The 20,777-nt window shown below is 39.0% G+C and overlaps 1 protein-coding gene across 2 annotated transcripts; it reads right to left on the minus strand.

Annotated features, from left to right (window-relative positions):
- Positions 1 to 303: 303 nt before the first annotated feature.
- TM4SF18 (transmembrane 4 L six family member 18) lies at positions 304 to 20,033 on the minus strand. 2 transcript variants are annotated; one of them, XM_041734573.1, is made up of 6 exons: positions 19,755 to 20,023; positions 19,463 to 19,656; positions 16,573 to 16,662; positions 7,920 to 8,062; positions 3,559 to 3,739; positions 304 to 2,723 (listed from the first exon to the last, which is right to left on the minus strand). In XM_041734573.1, the coding sequence occupies exons 2-6, from the start codon at positions 19,637 to 19,639 to the stop codon at positions 2,709 to 2,711; spliced, it is 606 nt and encodes a 201-aa protein (XP_041590507.1). In that variant the 5' UTR covers positions 19,640 to 19,656; positions 19,755 to 20,023; the 3' UTR covers positions 304 to 2,708. The 2 variants fall into 2 exon arrangements, with proteins under 2 accessions (XP_041590507.1, XP_041590508.1); XM_041734574.1 differs by lacking the exon at positions 16,573 to 16,662 and having other exon boundaries at positions 19,755 to 20,033.
- Between the last annotated feature and the right edge of the window lie 744 nt (positions 20,034 to 20,777).

Raw genomic sequence — 20,777 nt, forward strand, 5'->3', positions numbered from 1 at the left:
AGATAATAGGGAAATTACATTTCAACACCCAGGAGTTGAAACCAAAGTAGTACTTAAAGAAAAAGTGCATAGTCTTAAATCCTTATTTTAAGAAAAAGAAATGTTGAAAATTAAAAAGCTAGGCATTAAATTTAAGAAGTTAGGAAAATTACAATGAGATAGAAGCAAGGGAAATAAGAGAGAAATGGAAATATAAAAACATAAATGCACAAAATAGAATTCATTCTCAATTAAAATTAGCAATATTTAGTCTAAGAATGGGAAAATGATAAGAATAAGAAAAAGGGCTATCACACACATACCTTTATGTTTAGTGCTTTTTTATTTTAAGCTCCTTAAACAGATTTTACAGAAAGGATGAGAGAATACTTCCTTTTTAAATGGGGTTTATTTTTTCTCGTTATTCAAGTAACACATTTTCAAATGAAAATTTGAAAATATAGAACAATATAGAGAAAAGAAACAGAAGTCATAATCCCACCATTAGGGAATAATTATTAACTATTAACATTCACGTATTGCTTCAGTCCTTTCTGTCTGTATCTGAAGGTTTGTGCGTGTCTACATATAATTATATGGTTATTTAAAAGTTTGGGCTCACGCTGCACACATATTTTTGTATCCAGCTTTTCCCCTTAAAAACACATCATTAGCAAGTGCTCTTTAAATACAAAATTTGGGGTGGCTGTGTTAATATTTGATTTACTGATACATATGCTATACTGCATTTGGCTGCAACCCTGTTCTTAGGCAATGTTTCCAATTCTGTGGTGGAGTGGTTCAGCTGACCTCTACTCGTGGTCCACTCAAGGTATGGTGCCATATTGTACCTAAACAAGACTGAGACAGTCTGAATGTGTCTGACAAACTGGTGGGATTGACCTGCCGGAAGTCTGTTTACAAGAGGGTTAAGGAGGGATTGGGAAAACTAAAAGAAGTGGGTGCTGAATATGACAAGTTTATGGGCTTGGTGGAGTAGTTAGATACTCTCTGTATGTTGAGTGTGTTGGCGTCTTTTCTCATCCTTTAATTATTTTCCTGACAGCACTGACTGGTTGCTTCATTCCTGCCTTCCTTGAGTTCAGATTCTCAAGTAAGAATGACCACTAATCTCATTTTGATGGTGTCTCACTCTTGGCTGAGTCAGAGCTAATAGGCAACAATAGGCTGCCCGTGGCTTGGGTGCCCATCCCAATTCTTTCAGCTGGGTCCAGGGCATGGAGATGATCTGAAAGACAACATGGCTTGCTTTCAAGATACTTATATCATCAAGGGCTGCCAACAGTGCAGCTTCTCTTAAAGAAGGATGTGGGCAGGTCAGATATCAAGGAGAGAAGCATTTTCCCCTCTTCCCCCAGGCTGCTGCCCAACTTTGGCACAGAGCAGGTGTTGACAGAGCATTGTTGACAGTGTTCATGGAGGAGAGCAATGGGCAAGTGGCAGAAGTGTTATGGCCCAGTGGGCCTATGATGGAGACAGGTGTTCAGCAGAGTAGCCATGAAGAGCAGACGGGCCTGGCATGAATATCCAACATTGAGTGTCTACTATGCCCACTTTGTGCTATGTCCTATGGATGGTGGGAAAATATATAACATGGTTGCTGTTCTCAAGGAAGTCATGGTAAATATAGAGTATAGACGGAAAGTTTCTAGATGTTTCACTAAAATTTTTTTTCTATACATACAGGTAGTGATAACTCCCTATGACATAGGTATCAACTGGTCAGTGGTCACTTTCTTTAACTCATTGAGCATGTCCTCAACTACTCATTTATTTCAAGGTTACCTCTTGTAGCCTACCACACTCATCATTAGGAATGACAAAATAAGGCTAAAGGCTCAGTTAGATTATATAAATTTATATAAAACTTTTTTTATGTCTTATGTATCTCAATACTTTCCTTATTGAACACTGATTAAAGTGTTGTATTATGATGTTTACAGATATTCAAGGTGGGAAAAAGCACATATCTTTAAAGGTTGGATAAAAGCAAAAAATTTTAATAGTAAAAATATGAGTATTAAAATATGTTTTAATTATAAAACATGATAAAGAAAACTTGGGAAATAGAGAAAAGCAGGAAAGGTCACCTATGATACAGACCAATGACAGTTGACATTTTTCTGTAAATCCTTCTAGATTTAGTTTTTCTCCTAAACTTTGAAGATTTGATGTTTGTTCTAGATGGTTATGTTTATACCACTAAACGTAAATTTGTAATCTGCTTTTTCACTTAACAGTATTCTTAATGTCTAGGATATAATTTGTAATGACTGCATAACATAATTTGTAATGGCTACATAATATTACAACTAATGTACTACTCTTGATTTAATCCTTCCCCTAAAATTAGACTTTGGGGTATTTCTAATTTTCTAGAATAGTAAATAATATTGTATTATTTGTATTTACATAAAGTTTTATCTTCTTTTCTCATTTATTTCCATAGTATAAATTATTGAAAATGGATTTGTTTGACCAAGGAGTATGGACTTTCTGAAGATCCTGATATATATTGCTTAGAAAAAAATCTAAATGGAAGGGTAGCCTAATTGGCACTTCCAGGGGGGACTGTAAGTTGTATAAACAGGCAAAAAAGCACCAAATGGAGAAACCACCATCATTTGAATATTGCCTTAAGGTCTATACAGTAGATGTGATACAGACAGATGGTATATCTTGATAATGGGAAATATTCTTGTCCTCATTCAAATGATTCCAGGCTATGAAAAAAGAAAAAGAAAGTGAGTAAAAGTAGTAACTTTGACTTGATTAATTATCCATGATTACATTTAGCAACTTAAATTTATAGTCATATTCAAAACATGATGAATTAGGAAAATATCTACTTGAACCTACTAGGAGGTTATACATTATTTGTTGTTGAATAAGACACAAGATAACTCAATCATGATTTCTCTTCACTCTGGACTTGCTGGATAGTTCAAGCAATTTCAACCATAACTGAATTAACATTAGTATTTTAGCACATGGAGCAGAAGCAGTTTTGCAGGGACAAAAACATATTTCTCTACATTAAAACCAATTACTAATGATTCCGTATAAAGAATGCTTATTAGGTTAATATAGCAGCATTCAGAAGAGAAATTATTCCAATGGGATAATGTTGTGAGCCTTCAGTTATCTTATGAGCAGGGAAATTCTCAATGAATAGTAAGACTTTGTGCTTTGGGTTATTTCTATACAGAACTAAACTGTTGCTCATTCAAAACACTTGTGCTATTTTCACATTCAGGACCAAGTGCAGATTTTATAATTATTCCATTGACTCAATCCATGTAGGCAAGCCAACAGACACATTGGAATATTAAAAAGGAAGAAGAAGAAGAAGAAGAAGAAGAAGAAGAAGAAGAAGAAGAAGAAGAAGAAGAAGAAGAAGAAGAAGAAAACAATTAACTATTAGAGCTTGAGTAAAGATCAGGGCAGTAGGAATGGAATAAAAAGGTAGGAGGCTAAAAACCTTTTAAACAAGAGTCATTGAACGTTGGGCAGGGGGGTAAAGTGGAGGCAGTACAGGTACTACTGGTGATCTATTACCTGGATGATGACGGAATAGGTTCCACACAGTATCTTGGATAACTGAGCGACTACTCTGATGAGGCAAACAATTACTTGAAGCCCACTGAGAGCTATGAGAATGGAAAATAAAATGATGTTCCACTCCACTACATGTGCTGGTTCCAGGCACTCAGTCCATTTGCTGGAGTCTGTAAGGAAACTGAGAGAGAGAAGAGATATAGTCAACAAGACTCATGGCCAAGCCTAAATACTTGGTCCAAGTAAGAAGGCTTGTATGTTTGGGAAATTAATAAATCTGACTGAAATACATAATATTATTAAATGTGAATTAAAGTACTTAAAAATCATTCAGATACATATATTGGGTATATAGTATGCATAGCATTGGGCTATACTTATTTTAAACATGGTGCCTGTCTCAGAGATGATTTTAATTCCATTAGAAGGCAAGACACATACTGAAGAGTTCCCTAGTAATAAAAGGCAGCACATGTCAATACCAAGAAAACTATAGATTGCTCATTCCCTAAAAGTCCAGAAGTAAGCCTGGGCTGTAGAGACAAGGCTGGGCTTGTCTAGATATAAAAACCACACATGTGGCAAAATAGCAAAGGGAAATGCTGCTAGAAATTCCTCCTCTCTGTCCCAAAGTCCTTTAGAAAGGTGGCTCTCAAAAACGATTATCTGGAGGGCTTGTGAAAATGCAGATTGCAGAGACCTCACCCCAAAAGAGTTTCTGATTCAGAAGGTCTGGATGGGGCTTGATATTTTGCATTTCTAAGTTCCCAGTGTTGCTACTGCTGCTGCTGGTTTGGAGGCCACAGTGTGAGGACCTCTGGTGTAGACCACTGCTGCTCTACTGCTGCTAAGATTTAGGTGATGAGGTGGGGAATGCAAAAAAATTGCATTTTGTCTCACAATCTAGTTTAGCACTGGAATATGAGAATTAAACCAGTCCCGAGATAATCTTAAAACCACACTGAATCTACGCGACTGGACTTGGGCCCACTTCCAGGTGTGCCATGGCCAGCAGCACTTTCTCCTAAGGGTGACACTCTGTCCAACTGAATCAAAATGGAAAGCTGGTCTCCTCAGAAAATTCTCCAAACAAAAATAATCAAACCTGTTTGTAGGGTAGAGCTATTAATATCTTGTCAATAGCAATATGCTTTTTCTTGAGCTGGCAACTAAGGTAAGCTGGCTCCTGGACAGGTGGCCTGGAGCATTGGTGTCTGTGGTGGGAGAGGGTGAATCCTGCATTTTGGGGAACTCCACCGCCACGACTTCTCTCTCCTCTTTGTTTTTCCTTCTCCCCCACTGCTGTTTCTCTCCTATTCCTTTCCTTTAGTTCTCTCTTTCCTCCCTTTCTTTATTTCCCACTGTCTATGCTCCAGAACCCTCAGAAGCACTCTGAGAGGAGCAACAGGGTGGCTCAGTGGTTGAGCATCTGCATTTGGCTCAGGTTCGGATCCTGGGGTCCTGGGATCAAGTCCTGAGCCTGCCTCTCTCTCTACCTCTCTCTCTCTGTGTCTCTCTCATGAATAAATACATAAAATGTTTTTTAAAAAAGGAAGAAGAAGAAGAAGCACTCTGAATTTCTTGATTTGCTAAATAAAGGCCTTTATGTTTCAAGTGGCAAAGAATACTCCATCTGTAGGATCTTGGACAAGAGGCTTTATTTACACCTCTGACCCCTAGAGTCTTATTTAGATGATGGGCTTAACATATCGAACCCTGGGGTTTTTACGAATATTTGGGGAGAGGAGTGTAACATACTTTGGAACCTATAAAGCATGATGCAAATATAATATCTTGTTACCATTTCCCTAGACCCATTCCATACACCCTCATACTCTGGACTCAGTCTCGGACACCAGGGAAGTCAATGTCTTCAAGACCCTTCCTCTAGACTGTTCCCATTACCTGCTCTGCACAGATCGGCCAACACTCTAAAGCAAGATGATTTGCAGGGTGTTGATTTTTCTCCTGGACTGTGGTGCTATTTTTTCTTCGTGTAAACCACAGGGTAGTAAGTGCACCAGCAGGATCTGGAAGGAAGGGAGGTGCTTTTTCCGACGCTCCCTCCCTCCACAACCTCCATGTGCGGCTCTACCACAGCATTTACTTCATTATATTGTAAGTCTGTCTTATCTGCATCCATATCTACTCCCTCACTAAACTGTGGACTTGGAGAGCCCTGCTGTGATGTCTGCACCCCCCCAATGGCCAGGCCTAAGACCTAAGGCCATTCCTAGCACATTGCAAGGATCAGCAAATGCTTGTCAAATGGAACTGATTCAGGATCCTCACCAGTCACCATGCCAGGGGCTGAGCCTGCTAACCACCCAGCAGATGGAGGACATCGTGTGGCATGAAAGATTACACATGGTAGTGACATTAATCATAAAATCTGGCATGTCTTAAGAATATATTAAATCTAATTTATGCTTTCCTCCCATTTAATTGTCAATTCTGGGAGGTAGAACTAATTATCTCCAGTTTACAGGGGCTCGGGGATATCTGTTTCAGGTCACAGTTTGTCAGTAGCAGATGGAGAAGACTTGAATCCCGATGTGCTGGCCTGTGCATTGAGGGCCTGTGCTACCAGGGTAACATTCACTCGAAAGCTCCACCTCAGCAGAACGTTCTGTAAGGTCTGGGTGAGCTCCTAGAGGGAAGTGGCACTGTGTAATTTATCTTTGATTCTCCAGCACCTAATTCAAAGCCTGGACATAGTAGATGCTCAATGAAGTGTTGAATAAATGTACAAATGATTACCTAATTTGTAGAACTTGTTCCATCCAGGTCTGCCTTTGGCTCAGGTCATGATCCCGGGGTCCTGGGATCGAGCCTCGCATCAGGCTCCCTGTTCGGCAGGGAGTCTGCTTCTCCCTCTCCCTCTGACCCTCCTCCCCTCTGCTCATGCTTTCTCTCTCTCACTCTCAAAAAACAAAAACAAAAAACAAAACAAAAAAAACAACAAAACAAACAACGCCCCCCCCCCAACTTGTTCTACCCAGAATTTGCCAAGGCTTGGAAACTTCTCTAAGAGACCAGAGACTTAACTTCCCCTCGTGGCTTCCAGTGTTTCACCTCCAAACATTTGTATGTAGCTGGAAGCAAGTGAATACAAATATCAGGGGCAACTTTAAAGAGAAATGGAGAGGCATGTAGGCAGTCTGAAAGTGAAATCTCTTTGGTTTTGGGGTCGGGGAAGTTCAGGGATGATGGCACCAAATAATGATTTTTTGCACCCTGTGGGACTTTCTTCATTAGAGTCCCCTTTCCTGAGCCCTGTAAGTCCCACAGGAGTGCTCAGAAATGCCTGCTATTTTCTAGGTTCTCCTGAGCCGAGAGAAAGCTCTGCTCACAGCACATGGTACTTTGTGGAAGCTTCAGGATGAAGGTGGCTATGGGCACAGAAGCAGTTTTGCAATGCAGGTCTAGGTGAGCACATAAGACTTCGAATAGACGTGGGCCCTGAACTAGAGCCAGTCACAGGGAGCTGGGAAGAAACTAGACTTCTCTGGGGTGTGATAGAGATACCCTCTCATTTTATACCATTAGAATTCTGAGCATAGGACAAGACAGGGAGAGATTCAGGGGACCTCTCCTGTAGCTCTGTCTGGGCCCTGCTACCTCTAGAGCTGTTTCTGTAGGGACTGGCAGGCTAATAACCCAGGTACTGGTAAATACAATGCCAGTGGGGTATTCCTTGATCCAGGATTGGGTTGCTCGATGGTTAACTGAGCCACCACCCCTCTAAGTAAGTCTACCTTCCTACACTCTTGTTCAGTACACACCAGATTATCTCCTGGCTGCTCCACAAATCCATGCACCAGGTCATGTTCCTGGATCTCATTCTGCACTTGGCTGCTCACACTGCCTGGTTCTAATCTCTGTGTTGTCTCTGACAGTATAGCGTGGGTAACACCAGCCAAGGGCACTGTGATTCTCTCCAAGCCAAGCCCCTTCCCATCTATAACAGACCGCACATCCGCATTGGCCACATGACAAGACTGAGTTGCTAGAACCATTCAAGTGCAAGGCTCCAGCAGTTGCCAGACCATAATAACCACAAAGCTTTGCTCTGAAGTTTGGGAGAAATACGCCTTTCATTTGGATACCTCTACATCAGCCTCAAAATACTGAATGCATATGACATTAAAAGACTGGCAAAAAAAACAAAAACAAAAACAAAAATACATCTAGAGATCTGTGTAGGAAGAAATTGGTCTGAGTATCATTAAACTAATAGGAAAATTCTGCACCAACATCCCCACGCGGAATCCCAAAGTGATCATAGAACATGAGCATGAACATGAAGCCAGGCTTTCTGGCTTTCTGAGCCCCTTGACTTGTGGAGCACTAGTCCTTACCGTCCTGAAGTGCCTTCAAAGGCATACTCCCAGCCATCGAGGGTGCGGCAGTATGGACCCTGAACGAGGCCCAGAGCAGATATGACCAAACAGTATCCAGAGAAAGCAATTCCAAGGGCGGAAAAGATCATCGACAGCAGTGTCTAAATTAAACAAAGAAGAAGGAGGTCAGAAGAAAAAAAAGAAGGAGGAGGAGGAGGAGGCGGAAGAGGTCAGTGCCATAAAACAGACAAAGGGCTATTGTGGATAAAAAAGATCAACTAGGTACCTCCCCCTACTCATCCAAGCCTACTGCACGCAATCTGGGTAAATGCCCACAGAAAAACAGAAACAGTTCATCCAAACGCACTTGATCCTTAAAGTAAGTTTTTAAAATAACTTTTTGTTTGGAATTCCACAGAGGATACTAGTTAGCTTACTAAATTTCTTCCTTTCTTCTGGAATTTCGATGATCGAAATAATGATCACACATTAATGCAGTGAAGCAGCGTGACCGATCTCTATATTTACATACTGAAGACGTTTCTTTCTAGGTAGGGTGGGTTCCCTAAGAATCATAAGCTATGACCTTTGCTTTTCTCACGTGACGATGATATGTGAATACCTTCACTTTAGGAATATGAGGGGAGGTATCAGGTGTTAGCCTACAAAGCCATATTTATGTTCAAGTGAGGATGGGATTGATGGGGAGGAGGGCATTTTCCCTAGAGTAGAGAGAATGAGCAATGCTCACAGGCAGAACGGTACAAACAGTAGTAAGGGTAAGTAGGTTCATGTGACATGGGGGAGGGTTCCTACAGAGCATTAGAGAAAAGCTTATGAAGACCAGATTGACGTGTTTGTAAATGCTGGGGAAATGGGGTGGTCAGACACGACGCGGTTCTCAAGTGACTTACATGCAAAGTGAGTGTGACTTGGAATATTCAGGCAGAAGGTAGCTTTGAATGCTGCATCAAGGAGAGTAGATTTCATCCTTCAGGGAAAGTAGCTCCCCCCTGCCATAGCCTTTCATTAAATTTTTTTCCAAATTAACCAAAAAATTGAATGTATAGCCAATGTGGCTCTGTATACTCTATATCCAGACACACCTTCTGTGAGAGATACTTTATCATTTTTGCTCTCTCTCTCTCTCTCTATATATATATATATGTATATATTCATGCACATATATTATTTACTGACACATTTTTGCTGCTGAACCACCTGAAAGTAGGTTGTAGAAACTGTGATATCTCACTTCTAAACACATCAGCACACATCTCCCCTCAAAAAGATATTCTATTATCTTGCAAATGTTTTTTATTTTTTACTTTTTTGTACAGGGTTACATCTCTTTAGTTTCTTTTAATCTACATTAGTCTTACCAGCTTTTTGTTTTTTAGAACATTAATTTGTTTTTGGAGAATCCCAGCCCATTGTCTTATAGAACGTCCCACCAATCTGGGCTTTTCTGATTGTTTCCTTACAACTGGACTTGGGTTAAACATTTTAACAAAAACACCTGCTGGGCATGAGTACATTAGGCGGCTCTCGCTGCCCTTGGTGATGCTTTTGATCTCTTGGTTAAGGTGGTGTCCTTCAGATCTATAAACGTACATTTTCAAGTTTGCAATTAGTAAATAATTTGTGAGGTAACACTTTTGAGACTGTGTCATGTCCTATCCCCCCAAAACATTTCAACTGATGGATTTTACCACCCACTGATGATCCTCATATCCACTAATTACCAGTTATCACAATGACAGGTTGCAGGATGCTGCTTATTTCATCCCATCATTTCTTCTACATTTATAAATTATTGCTTTTCTACACAGAAGAACTTCCATTTCCCATCTCTCTCTTTCTCTCTCATTGTGGACTCATGGATTTTCTAATTCAATGTGTTATAATTCACAACTCTTATTATTTTTTAGATGCTCATTTGGTCCAAATATGGCCAATGGGAACATCCTGTCAAGTCATCCTGTGTTCTTTGAGACATCCCTATCATCCTTTGAACACCTCTTTGCTTCCTGGCACAGAATGTACCAAACTCATTTTGAATTTATAAAGAACTAGAATAACTGTTTTTCCAAGAAACCATATACTTGGTTTTTGAGCAAGGAAGTGACATGAACCAATATATAATTTTGAAAGCTGGCTCTGGCAGCAATGGCATCCAGCCAGAGTGAGAGCCCAAAATAAGGATTCCAAGTGGAAACAACTTCAAACTGCGGTGACAAAGACGTGCCCTGGAGGGAAAGACGCTGGGGAGGAAATAAGTAGCTGGAGATGGACTGAAAAAAAAAATTCCAGAGTTTGGGACTTGAGCGAAAAGGCCAGTAATAGGGATGCCAAGAAGGGTAGTTTGGTCTGGGAGACAATTTAATCTAATTTTAGAAATCTTGCTTTCAAGTGAGAGTAGAACAGCCAGGTTGGTTGATAATAAATTCAAAAATTTGAGACCAAAAAAACAGAACAACAAACCTGTGATCTGGGGAACAAAAGTCATCTCAAATTATATATCTCTCAAATAATTTAACATTTACTTTACTGATTATAGCATTAATACATGCTCATTACTGGAAAGCAGAAAAATACATTTTAAAATCACTAAGAAGAAAAGAACAATTCTGCTTTTTTTCCTATTTGATATTATTTCATTGGCATCTTCATATATGATTTAAAAATCTTTCTAATTATATTTCTCATATTGATTTTAATTGAATTTTGACCTATCAAGGGACGAGAGACACAGCTACTTTTTTTTTTTAATAGTAGATTACTGCTTGTTATGCTTACCAAAGAAAATTTACCTAATCACCAATGACATTTTCCAAAAAGGAAGAAGGATGTTTTGAAAAGATTGAGCTCCTTGTTTACCAAATGTGCTCTTAAGCAGATCACTGGAAAGATCAATGGAGAATTTCTTCATTTGGTGAAACCGGCAACCATAGCACAATGTGTATGTTTGTGTATATATACAAATTACAGTCTAGTGAGTGGATACCATTGCACAATTGAGCCTCAAAATAAAGCAGGAGAACGAATTCTCTGAGTTACAGTAGCATTTTCTATAAACTGCAAATGATGTAGATGTTTATAGTACCTACATAACAGGGATGTTTCAAAAATTAAAGGACACAATGAATGTACAAATTATTTTAAAAGTCTAAATATAATCACAATATTATCTATTATTCCAAGCGCCTTTACTTCGCTGAGAATTGTTTTGCAGGGATAACAACCCACAGGATTTCAGCAGAAAATGAGAGTCCACAGAGGAATGAAAAGCAAGCAAGAAATTAATGGGGTTCAGGTCATTCCTGAAATATGGCACCTTAGCATACTGAATATCTTAAACTGAAGGAGTTCGAGAAAATGACAGAAGCAGGATGGTCTCTCTGGCCCCTCCCAACCCCTTCACCCTTCTTCTTTGAAACAGGTCATAAAACTCCCACGTGCAAGGTACCCTCTCTGTATAAGGAGGAAGGAAAACATTCTTATCAGCAGAGACAGGGGATTTGGGGCCAAGAAATCAGTATAAACAAACCTCATTAAACTAAACCTTCTCTTTCTAGTTACTTCTTCATTTACTACCCCTAGCCCAAACCCTTCATTCTCGCCGATTCTTTACAAATTCTTTGTTGTTTCTTGCTACTGTGGTCACTTCTCCAGGTCTTCATTCTCCCATGAAGGCCCCCCTGTATACGTAAAAATTCAATAAAATGTGTACCCCTTTCTCTTGCTAATCTGCCTTTGTCAGTTTAATTTTCAGACTGAGCCAGAGAACCTAGGAGGGTTGAGTAAAACTTTTTCTCCCTAACAGTTTCTGGCACCCAATCTGGGACACCATTGGCTGGGGACACCTTGCTTGGTCCAGGAGCTACAGTTAGAGATCCTGGATCTCTGACAAAAGCCTCAGAAGAATTCTTGCCATGTCAGTTTCTGGGACCACTGCCTGGGGCGGGGGGGCCGGGTACTGGTCAAGGGAAAGTGGTAAGAGTCTTTTCCTTTTCGGATTCAGCTGGGCAGGACAACAATATTTATAAGAATTAGTTCTTTGGATTGTGACTCTGGTTAAAATTTGATTTTGAGTTATCCATTGGTTATTGATCCTTTCTCTCTCAGGGACAGCTATCTGCTTTCCTCTTTGCCTGTATTTGAGTTTGGAGAACTTGGCTCGGCATTTTGCCTGCCAAGTGTCTGTTCTTGGAGGCAGCCGATTGTCAGGTTATGGGCCTCCAAAAGTACACCTTACAGAGATTTGGGCTGCACCCCCACTTTGTGGCTAGCATCCTACCAACCATTGCCTGCTTTCAGGAAGAGTTGTCTAAGTCTTTTTTTTTTTTTTTTTTTTGTTACCTTTGGGAATGGTTCTGGATCTTGCGAGGGCTGCATCTTGTGCATCCTCTTTGGGGACATCTCTTGCACCCATGGTTAAGTTTTGGTTTTGGTTTCAAGTCACTTGATAGGTTTACTTTTAATTCAAATATTTGAAACAATTTTTTTAATGAGCTCTATGGTCAGAAGTGGGCCAAATTGAAGGTTTATATTCAGATCTTGACAGAAAATTTTAAAATAAGGCCTTCTCTCCTAAGCTAAAATAGAACTCTGAACTCAGAGGAAAAGAAAACATGTGAAAGGTTTTGTGAAATGATTATGAGAACATTACAAAGATACACCATTGTAAATCTAGAACACAGAAATTTTCTGACTTCCATCTTAGTTGGAAATCTTCTCCCTAATATAAAGCAAATCGAAGATAATGTGGTTGGATGGGTAGGGTAAGATCATCCAGGCTGTGACCCAATTCTTTGAGGAATTATAAAACAACCGTCCTTGTCTTAACAAATCTAGTCTTTATGCAAACTAGAAATGTGGCAGTAAAAGCAATTCAAAGTTCACCCACCTATCCTTACCAATCCCCAAGCTTCCCTATTCATCTCAAAATGTTTGTAAATGCTGCAATAGATCAGGATGTAGGAAACAGAACTGCCTTGTGCTTCAGAAAAAAGAAAACTTTTAAACAGTAATTATTCTAGACCTCTAGATAATAGACGAATATGTCCCAAAATTCCTTCCAAAAGGAAACTTACACCTTCTTATTCCCCTAGATGCGACTCTTCCCATGTCTTAGAAATGTAAACATTCTAGGAGGTAATTAAAACACAACCCTGAACTGCCTGGAACCAAAGGGGAAAAAATACCAGGGGTGGGGGAGTCTTTTAAAAAAACAAACTGCTATAAAAACTCCCTCGCCAAAATCTAGTCCACAGCCCTCATAAGATTACGTGTCAAGGGCAGATACAAATCTTAAAAGTCTTCTCCGCAACTATTAGTAAAAAGCTTTAGCAATCTGAGTGGGTAGCCAAAATTTGTTCTATCTGCCAGAAACATGATTTGGACTCTTACAAACTAGGGAGTTTTCTGTCAATGTACCTGATACATGGCTAAAATTTAAAAACAAAGGCTGTAAGATCTCTGTGTCTGTCTCTCTATTTATGTCTGTATGTACATGCTACAGACCTGTGATATTTTTCTACCTTTAGATGGTATCGCCAAAATAATTTATAAAAATCTCTCAAAAGAGTTCTATTCTAATTGACCTAGAGATAAATGAGTGCTCATGTAAACTAAGTATCCTTAAAACTCTCAGAAATACAGAAACTAATCCAAAACAATTTTTTAAGTTCACAAGATCTGGAACAGTCTTTGGGATAGTCTCTTAAAAACTATTGGGAAAAAACCCAACAAGCGCATCTTGAGAGTTGTCAGCCTTAAGCATAATGTAGTCGTGCAATTTTTTTCTACCTAGGATTGCTAGTCAAACAAACATATTATCTTAAGAAAATAAAACTATAAATTCAACCTAAAAACAAAGCATATTGTAAAAATAAATTGCTGAATGTATGTCATGTACAGCTGTTGAGAAAAAGTATGTTTAACTTTTTGGGTGCTTTGTTTCTGTGACATTTAGTGCTTACCTGATATATATGTCACAAAATTTGTCAACAAGAAAAATAACTTAAAATAATGGCTAACTTTGTCTACTGTCATGAGTGACCTAAACAGAGTTGTTAAGAGCAAGTGAGTTAAATGCACATGTGCTAATAGTTTTGAAGTGAATTTTTCAACAATCATTGGGTTTTGTAAAATATGTTTATTTTAAAATACCTCCCAAAATCTTTTTGCTAACTTGAAACTTTAAAGTTATACAAATTATGCAAAGTGAAGTTAAATGATGGTAATTCATTGAGTGTACAGGTCATTTCCAAATAAAATAAATTGCTGAAACATTGGTGAACATAAGCTCACCCACTTTTGTCTATTAAAGAGGAACTAAAGATATTTGGGTCTCTTAGTAAATATGTCTTGCGCCACACTGAAAAAATGTACTATGGGGAAATGTATGCTTTAGAAATTATGAAATAGCATATTAATGAATTTGCCAACTAACAGGATGCTGATATCTATAACACTCCACAGTTGCTAACTTTGTAGTTTTCACTAGAAATTAGTTTCTAAGACTTAATAATTCTAATTAGTATATGTAATTCAAACTCCTAAAGAAAAGAAAGTAAAACTACTAGAAATAATAAGGGAACAACTCCGTAGACAAGAAAAAAGGCATGTGTTTTGGCCAAAAAGAAAAAAGAAAGAAAGAAAGAAAGAAAGAAAGAAAGAAAGAAAGAAAGGTAGAAAGAAAGGTAGAAAGAAAGAAAAAAGAAAAAGGTATGAGTTATGGAGATGTGTCAAGGGCAGATACAAATCTTAAAAGTCTTAAAGGTCTTTTGGTTAAGGGAAAAAGGAAACTTTTGGGGAAAACCTCTTCTCTTTTGTATAGTGAATCTTGGATGATCTCAATTTTCATTGCAGAGCTTCGGCAGTTCCAAACCAGGGCAGACTCACATTTAGCTTTCAAGATGTGCTTTATTTAATTTAAATGAGTTAATTGCCGACATGTTATAATTGAGAAGTTGTACCTAAAGCTCCATCTTTCTACTCTATTGAAAACTGAGAAACACTATCCAGTTTTGTCGTGACAACAATTGGCTGGACTGGTGTAGCAGCTCCCTCTCCTCCTTAAACAGAAATTTTGCTCTAATGCCTACCAGGCTCACTTCTTTCATTTTCGTTAGATCTTTAGCTCCTGGGAGCATATATACTGGGACCCCTATTCTAAAGACCTTGAAAGAGCCCTGCGGGGAATCCCCTCTCCCTTCCTCCTGTTCTTTCCATACAGATGCCTGTCATCTCATTCGAATTGATTATAAAACCCTGTCCAGACTCCACACTGTTTACAGCACCCATTTGTACTGGAGATGCTGAGAGTGAGTCAAGGCAAATCGAACACATTTATTTTTATTATGAACTTAATGGCACATACATTTGATTTCTAGAGATTCCCTGAGATTCATAGGTTAATGTTTACCAGAATTTATTGCTTCACCTAGGCAATTTTGACAGCTTTTCTATAAGTATAATACCAGCAACTACCAGGGGATGTCTGAGTCAATTGGTTAAGAAAAGGCAGATGCACACAATGCACATGCGCATGCACAGAGTGCCTTTCAATTTTTCAAATCTCCTCCACCAGGAGCACAGTTCCAAATTTAGCAGCTAATTTAACTCATCTGTCAAAGAAAGCTGGACATGCTATCTTGGCTGCACATTAAAATTTCTTTGGCCCTTGGATCAGCTAGGTCAGGGTGTCTGGGGGTGGGATTCCAACTCCAAGCTCTCAGATGATTGCAATGTGCAGCCAATGGTAGGCAACCACTGCTGCAAGATATGCCTACCAGGCCTCCAGGAAAGTTCTTTTTAGTTAATATGTCACGTGTTTTCTCTGAGCCACAGATAACTCACATAAAGTGTGAATAACAATGATGCAATTCACTGGGTAAGTGTGAAAAAACTATGAAGTGCTATATGAAAATGATTAAAAGATGATGACCCTGAGGAGGAGAAGGAGAATGATAGAAATGTGGGAGCCCAACACCTGCCTGCTGAGCACAGGCTTAGAGAATATGGTTGTATTGTTCTCTCTTGATTCTATTTAAATTATTTTTCAAGTCCCAGTTAAAAAAAAAAAAATGTGCATCACATGTACCCAACACATGGAGAAATCTAATCACTATGCTGAGTGAAGGAAGCCAGATACAAAAGAGAAATACTGCATGGTTCTATCTACATGGAATATAAGCTAATCTATAATGACATAAAGCAGATCAAAGATTAATCTTTTGGGAGTGACGGAAATGTTCTGTGTCTTGATTGTGATGATGGTTTCATGGGTGTATTTGGCTGTCAAAACTCATGGAATTGTATAATTGGGATGGATGCCATTTGTTATATGTAAATTAGGCCTCAATCAAGTTGAAAAGGGGAAAAATAAGTTCACAGACACGTCGTTAGGAAAAGGTAGTATTATTTTCTAATCTCATGTATCTTTAAATCCTGAACTTCTGGAAAAGCATCAGCAGGGACAAAGGTGGAGGAAAGACAGTAAACAAAATGGAAGATAAATTTTTTTCTTTTTGAGTAAATTCTTGGGCTCTGCGTTGAAAGGATGGTGGAAAGTGGACAACAGCGTCAGTATTTTCACTTTTCTGAGCGAGAGGGAAGAGAGCCAGAGCCCACTCAAGCATCCTCAAAGTACTATTGCTCTTACCATGTATTTTTTGCTGCAGTTTTCACTCTGGCAACATTTATAGTTGCTATCATTCTCCAGTACAAGAAGAACTGCTGCTACTATAAGCATCTGTGGTAGGGAAGAGAGGAAATATCAGAAATGGAATACTAGTCATAATCAGAGCACAGTGATTCAGAGCAGGAGTGGGGTCAAGTGGACCTGGGTTCAAATCCCAGCTCTGCCAGTTTCTAGCTGCATGAACTTGAGGGTCCTTCCCTATAAAATGGTGTTTGAGGACTCACCTTGGTGGGTTGTTAGGAGGTAATATATACACAATTTTGAACACAGTGCTTGATTTATAGTAAGTGATTGATAAATGTGAGCTCTTATCATCATGCTTATCAGCCATCAAAAGCTAATGATTAAGCAGTAAATGGTATGGACATGGGAATACCACCCCAGGGCAGCAAATCTGCGTTTCTCACTGGCTTCAGTTGCGGAGGCCAAAGGAAAATCATTCACCAGACTTTGCCATTTGCCAGCCTCTCTCCATTTACTGTCCTTTGGGAATGCAGGTGAGAGGGATGGTTAATCTGAAACCACATGTCTTCATTCAAAGTAAGGTCAGTTTGATTTCCCCAAGCATTCAGATCATCGCAGGTTCAAATTTTCAAGGGTGCTTTGTCTCTGTTAAGCTAACGGACTAGGAGAATTCAATGTATCCTATTTCCCTTCTTTGGTATCTTAGGGAAGGGCTCAGGTTCTGGAAAGAACATAGATTTCTTTACTGTTATAGGTCCTCATTTGGGCAGATACAGACTGTGAATTGCTTCTAACAAATTCTCCACCTGTCCTTTAGTCCTGATGTTGAGGACTGAATCTTGAAGCTGAGTTCATCGTTCTTTTACTATGTGTAGTCAATATTTCCACTTTCCAAATTCCTTCAGCTTTCATTTGTCTACTTACTTATCTAAATTCCTCTTCTTCCTCCTAAAAAGATTTGATGTGGTAACAGTAATGTTTTTGAAGAATTCCTCAACAGTGGAAGATGGAGAGCAGGTTCTTTTCTCTTTTACACAGAATATTAGTAAAAGAGTCCTATACTCTCCTCCTTTCAACACTGTTAGTTATCACAGATTTTAGTGGATTCTGGCTTAATCTCACTAATGCCTTGCAATTCTTCTATTTATTACAGCTGCATTTTGAGGGAAACAATGACAGAAGGCACAGTGCACCAGGTACAGTAATTGGCTTTGTGACAATATTAGTAGAAATAATTAGATCTAGAGCCTAGAATCCTGTGTCAAAAGAGAAACAAACACAGGCACTGCCCGTGTTGAAAGAGAAACTGCTTTCTTTTTTCATTATAAAATTAGAACTGGAATACAGGGCTCAAGCATGATGGAGGAATATTACACCAAATCCCACCATCCTCACATGTTTTTTGTATTTACTCCTGGTGTTTACCACCTATGTATATTTTACATGGTACGATCATCATTTATTCAAGTTTTTTGTATCTTTTTTTTCTTTTGCTTAACACAAAATATTCATTTTCCACATAATTACAGCTTCACCATTATAGTTTTCATCATCATGGGAAGTGAATGTAGCACAATATATTTGGCCAGTTCTATGCTACGGTGCTCCTATAATTACTTACTATTCTAAATAGTGCTGTCATAAATATCTATGCATGCATCTGTTTCCTTATTATGGATTATTTCCTCAGAATAAATTCTCAGATTTAGGATTACTGAATCAAAGACATAGGCACTTTCATGGATCTTAATAGAGCATATCAAAATCTTCTCCAAAAGATTTGCATTCACTTATGGTACGAGCACCAAACATTCATTATGTACCTACCACACAGCAACTTCAATAGCATTGGGTATCAATACTTTAAAGTTGACTAAGTTAATATGCAAAATAGTAACTAAATGAAAACTGCTTTTCATCATAGTTATTCAAATTTTACAATTCTTAGGAGCCAATGAAGACGTAGAGATAAATTATAATGCATTTTCTTTTATGGCATTGGTGGTATAGTAAGCTTACAGTGAACAATGTGCTGTTTTTAGAAATGATATGATCAGGAAAAGTGTTTTTCCTCTGAGTTGCCAACATGATTTACTATCGGTTTGTTTTCAAAGAGCACAAAGCCATCAGGAAAACATTCATAGATTCTTACGGTAAATAATTTGATTTCTTTTTCAAAAACACCCCCCAATACGAGAGGCATAATATCAGACTATTTAATGATAATATGGTTCATTCTTCAACAAGTATTTATAATTACAATATTCACTGGCTACCTACTACACGTCAACTTATGTCCTAGGCACTTCCTTCATGAGATTTTATTGAATCCCCACAGTTACCCTAAAAAGTAAATGCCATTACTCCCATTTTTCAAATGAGGACACTGAGGCATTGAGTAACTTGCTCAAGGTCTCATGGCACAAACGACAGAACTTATATTTGAATGTAAATTTGTCTGAATCTCCAAATCTCTGCTTTTTCCACGTGGTCTTGATACCTCTCCTCTAGATAAATTGTGAGTCCAGGTAGAAACTATTCTAAAAAAGGGGCAATACCACTGAACATTAAACAGCTTAAACCAACACACAGGGTTCATGAGGACATAATATTTCGACAGGCCAGTGTCCCACAGGCTAATTTCGTTCAGACTAATTTCCTGCATTGCTGAAGCAACATATGTGGGCAGCTTAACAAAGACAAAGCCACCCTGCCAAGTCCTCACCGACTACCTGCCCCTCCACCCCAACCCATCCTCTAAATCCCAAACCCAGGATTAGTCCAAGTCCAGTGATCGTTCCACCATGCATTATTTCTGCTAGGAATAAGAAAATGCTTAGTAAGAACAGCCCCTCCTACAGCCCCAAGTCTCCAAAGTCACACTTACCATGACACCTGAGAAACAGATTCCTTCAAAATACCACACGTAGTTGGTGAGTTTATTGCTGGACGCATAGGAAGTTTGCCCATTTGGAAAATATAATAATATATTGACAATTATGCTCCAAAGTGCAAGAGGAATCAGCAGACCACTTAGGCAGCCTCCACATTTCCGAGACCCCATCTTACCCTGCTCAGAACCTGCAGGAGATTTCAAGAGTGTAGAATTACATAAAGCTTAATTTTCTTCCTACCTGTCCTTTTTTTTTTCCCCCCCTTTTTTTCTTTTTTGAGATTACCTTCCACTTTCTGGGTCAGAGCCCTTCACTCCATATTCATGAGAAGCCCAGGGCTCGGATAGAACTGCAGCCCACACAATCTCTGGTGTGAAATAGTGGTTTACTGTTTGGAGAACAATAGACAATGATCCACGGCTGAAGAGCTGAGCTGGTCTTCATCCTGTGCCAAAGGAATGCGGTGTTTTTACTGCATTTTAAAATAAGTCATTTTCCTCTGGATTCCAGCACTAAAGCCTTAACCGTGAGCATATTTTTAAGAAGGAAGTTGGGGGTGGGAGGTGAGCAGGGTGCGGTGTGGAATCGAATCTGGCAAATTTCATCTGACTGTGAACAGGAGGGTTAAAGAGAAAACTGCCAAGGGAGTTTATCCTAGAGCAGAGTATGTGGTATGTTTGCTCGGATATCCTGACTTTATATATCTGCCCTTCATTCAGTGTTCTTAATTCTGTGCTCGCTATTCACCAAGCTTTGTTCCAACTGCAGGGGGCACAAAGGGGACAAAGACAGGGTCAGACTAGTGGGTGAGAAAAACAAGACATCACTGTTGGTGAGTTTACTGTTGCCAATACCAGTACAGCTTTCCTTCTGAGAGTTCATCTCTGTGATTTCTACCTCTCTGAAAAATAATAACAGGAGTAAGTTCACATCTTTCCTACTGCTTAGGAAATGGGTACAAGAATTTGGGGAATTTGATTAGGATTTCACAAGTAATAAGTTTGAAACATGGACTTAAGAATTCTCCCTTCCAAATGATCACCCTGAATTGAAAGAGCCACAGATCCTCTCTAATTAGGTTGACATGAGGAAAGGATTAAGGGAAGGCATCCTGACACTACTATGTCTTTTTAAAAAATATTTTATTTATTTATTTGAGAGAGAGCACGAGTGGAGGGAGGCGCAGAGGGAGAGGGAGAAGCAGACTCCCTGCTGAGCAGGGAGCCCGATGCGATGCAGGATCCCAGGACCCTGAGATCATGACCTGAGCCAAAGGCAGATCCTTTTTTATTTATTTATTTATTTATT

The sequence above is a fragment of the Vulpes lagopus genome, chromosome 19, assembly GCF_018345385.1.
Source record: "Vulpes lagopus strain Blue_001 chromosome 19, ASM1834538v1, whole genome shotgun sequence".
Lineage (NCBI taxonomy): Eukaryota > Metazoa > Chordata > Mammalia > Carnivora > Canidae > Vulpes > Vulpes lagopus.

Excerpts from the sequence above, each read along its gene's own strand:
- TM4SF18 (XM_041734573.1), bottom strand. The coding sequence starts at position 19,639 with ATGGGGTCTCGGAAATGTGGAGGCTGCCTAAGTGGTCTGCTGATTCCT. Across the intron at positions 8,063-16,572 it reads ACTGCAGCAAAAAATACATG|ACACTGCTGTCGATGATCTT; the intron begins GTAAGAGCAATA and ends TGTTTAATTTAG. Across the intron at positions 3,740-7,919 it reads TTTGAAGGCACTTCAGGACG|TTTCCTTACAGACTCCAGCA; the intron begins GTAAGGACTAGT and ends TCTCTCTCTCAG.